We start from the raw sequence: 1,643 nt of genomic DNA, 5'->3' as shown, positions 1-1,643 counted from the left end.
GGACTGCGTGGGTTAGCCCACTATAGGTCTGTCAGTTTGCTCTTCATGATGATGACATGTGTCCATCATGCCAGATCCCTCCGGACCGCTGCGGCAGTGACCTCCACAGAGCGCGCGTTCACGCGTCGTTCACGCGGACGTGTCTGCACAAAACAGAAGCACCCTTGAGAAGCAGGTGGATCGATTTTCCAATCCCTGATAATCTTTTAAATGGTCGTTGAATTATTATCAAATATAGAGCGTTTAGAATGGGCCATATTTATGTTTATTCCGATCATAAAATAAACTGGGTATTAAATATAGAAGCCCGGATACAAACCCATGCGCTATAGTTTGAAATTACCGCATCTATCAGGGTTAAGCCATATGCAGCTTAATTATTATTTTCCTCTCATTGCTCGCTGTAACTCCTTTTCTCTCTCTCCCCTCTCCACACTGTCCTCTCTCCCTCCCCTCTCTCTCCCCCGCCCTCTCCCTCCCCCCCCTCCCTACCCCCCCCCCCCCCCCTCTCTCTCTCTCTCTCTCTCTCTCTCTCTCTCTCTCTCTCTCTCTCTCGCTCTCCCTCGCTCTCTCCTCTCTCTATCCCTCCCCTCTCTCTCTCCTCTCTCTCACTCCACGCCTCTGTCTCCTCTCCCTCTCTCTCTCTCCCCTCTCTCTCGCTCTCTCTCTGAGATCTCTGTCTCAGGGGCGGAGCGGTGGTTCTGGGTGTGTGTTTTTTTGATGTGTAAAGCACGTGGCCGCTCCAGACCTCTAGAGCAGGGCGCAGCGGGAGGCGCGGTGGAGAGGCGCGGTGGAGAGACGCGGAAAGAGAGGCGCAGCGGAGAGAAGCGGCGGCTACTAGACACGTTGGAGAGACGCGGAGCGAGAGACGCGCTGGAAAGACGCGCGGGAGCAGTCGGGCTGCAGTCGGACCAGCGGGGAGCCGAGAACGGAGAGCGCAGAGCGGTCCTCAGCCATGGAGACGCACCGCCACTGACGAGGAACTCTCCGGTGTGGAGATATATTTTTTTCGAAAGGAGAAAAGTACATGCACTTATCTTGGGGACGGAGTGAGGATTAATTTCTAAGAGAAAAGGACTTGCGTGCAACCCATGGAAGAACACAAGGTGAGGAGGAGAGAGGAGGAGAGATATGCAAGTTTTGACATGAGGTTTAATGATTATTAAGTCCTTTCTGTTCTGAGGGGCGGAACGTGATGTTATTTATTCTGGATTTTTATGCGTAGAGCCTATAAAGTTAACATTTGGATAAAATGGATTTAAACGTGTCAGCCTTGGACGAGGAGATGGAAGCGAGTAACGCCTCTCTGAATGCCACCTCTCTCAGCCTGTACAGCCCGCTCGCCATCTGGGGTTTGGCGGGGCTGGTCAGCTTTCTCATTCTGTTTATTATAGTCGGGAACGTTTTGGTCGTTATCGCCGTTCTAACGAGCAGAGCTTTGAAACCACCTCAGAACCTTTTCCTGGTCTCCTTGGCCAGTGCGGACATCTTAGTGGCCACGCTGGTCATGCCGTTTTCCCTGGCCAACGAACTCATGGGCTTCTGGTTCTTCGGCAAGGTGTGGTGCGACATCTACCTGGCGCTGGACGTTTTGTTCTGCACGTCATCAATCGTCCACCTGTGCGCCATCAGCCTGGACAGAT

At 52.8% G+C, this 1,643-nt stretch overlaps 1 protein-coding gene across 1 annotated transcript in view; it reads left to right on the top strand.

Annotated features, from left to right (window-relative positions):
- Positions 1-810: 810 nt before the first annotated feature.
- The window catches only part of adra2c (adrenoceptor alpha 2C), a gene marked incomplete at its 3' end in the record, with an annotated part of 1,801 nt that continues 968 nt past the window's right edge, over positions 811-1,643 (top strand). Inside the window, exon 1 of the mRNA XM_084465930.1 lies at positions 811-1,643. This exon is cut by the window's right edge and continues 968 nt beyond it. Coding sequence (XP_084322056.1) covers positions 1,253-1,643 — 391 coding nt within the window. The 5' untranslated portion in view covers positions 811-1,252.

This window comes from Micromesistius poutassou (assembly GCF_964030765.1).
Source record: "Micromesistius poutassou genome assembly, chromosome: 3".
In the NCBI taxonomy this organism is placed as follows: Eukaryota; Metazoa; Chordata; class Actinopteri; order Gadiformes; family Gadidae; genus Micromesistius; species Micromesistius poutassou.
The sequence above is the reverse complement of the archived record's forward strand: the minus strand, read 5'-3'. Positions and strand labels throughout refer to the sequence as shown.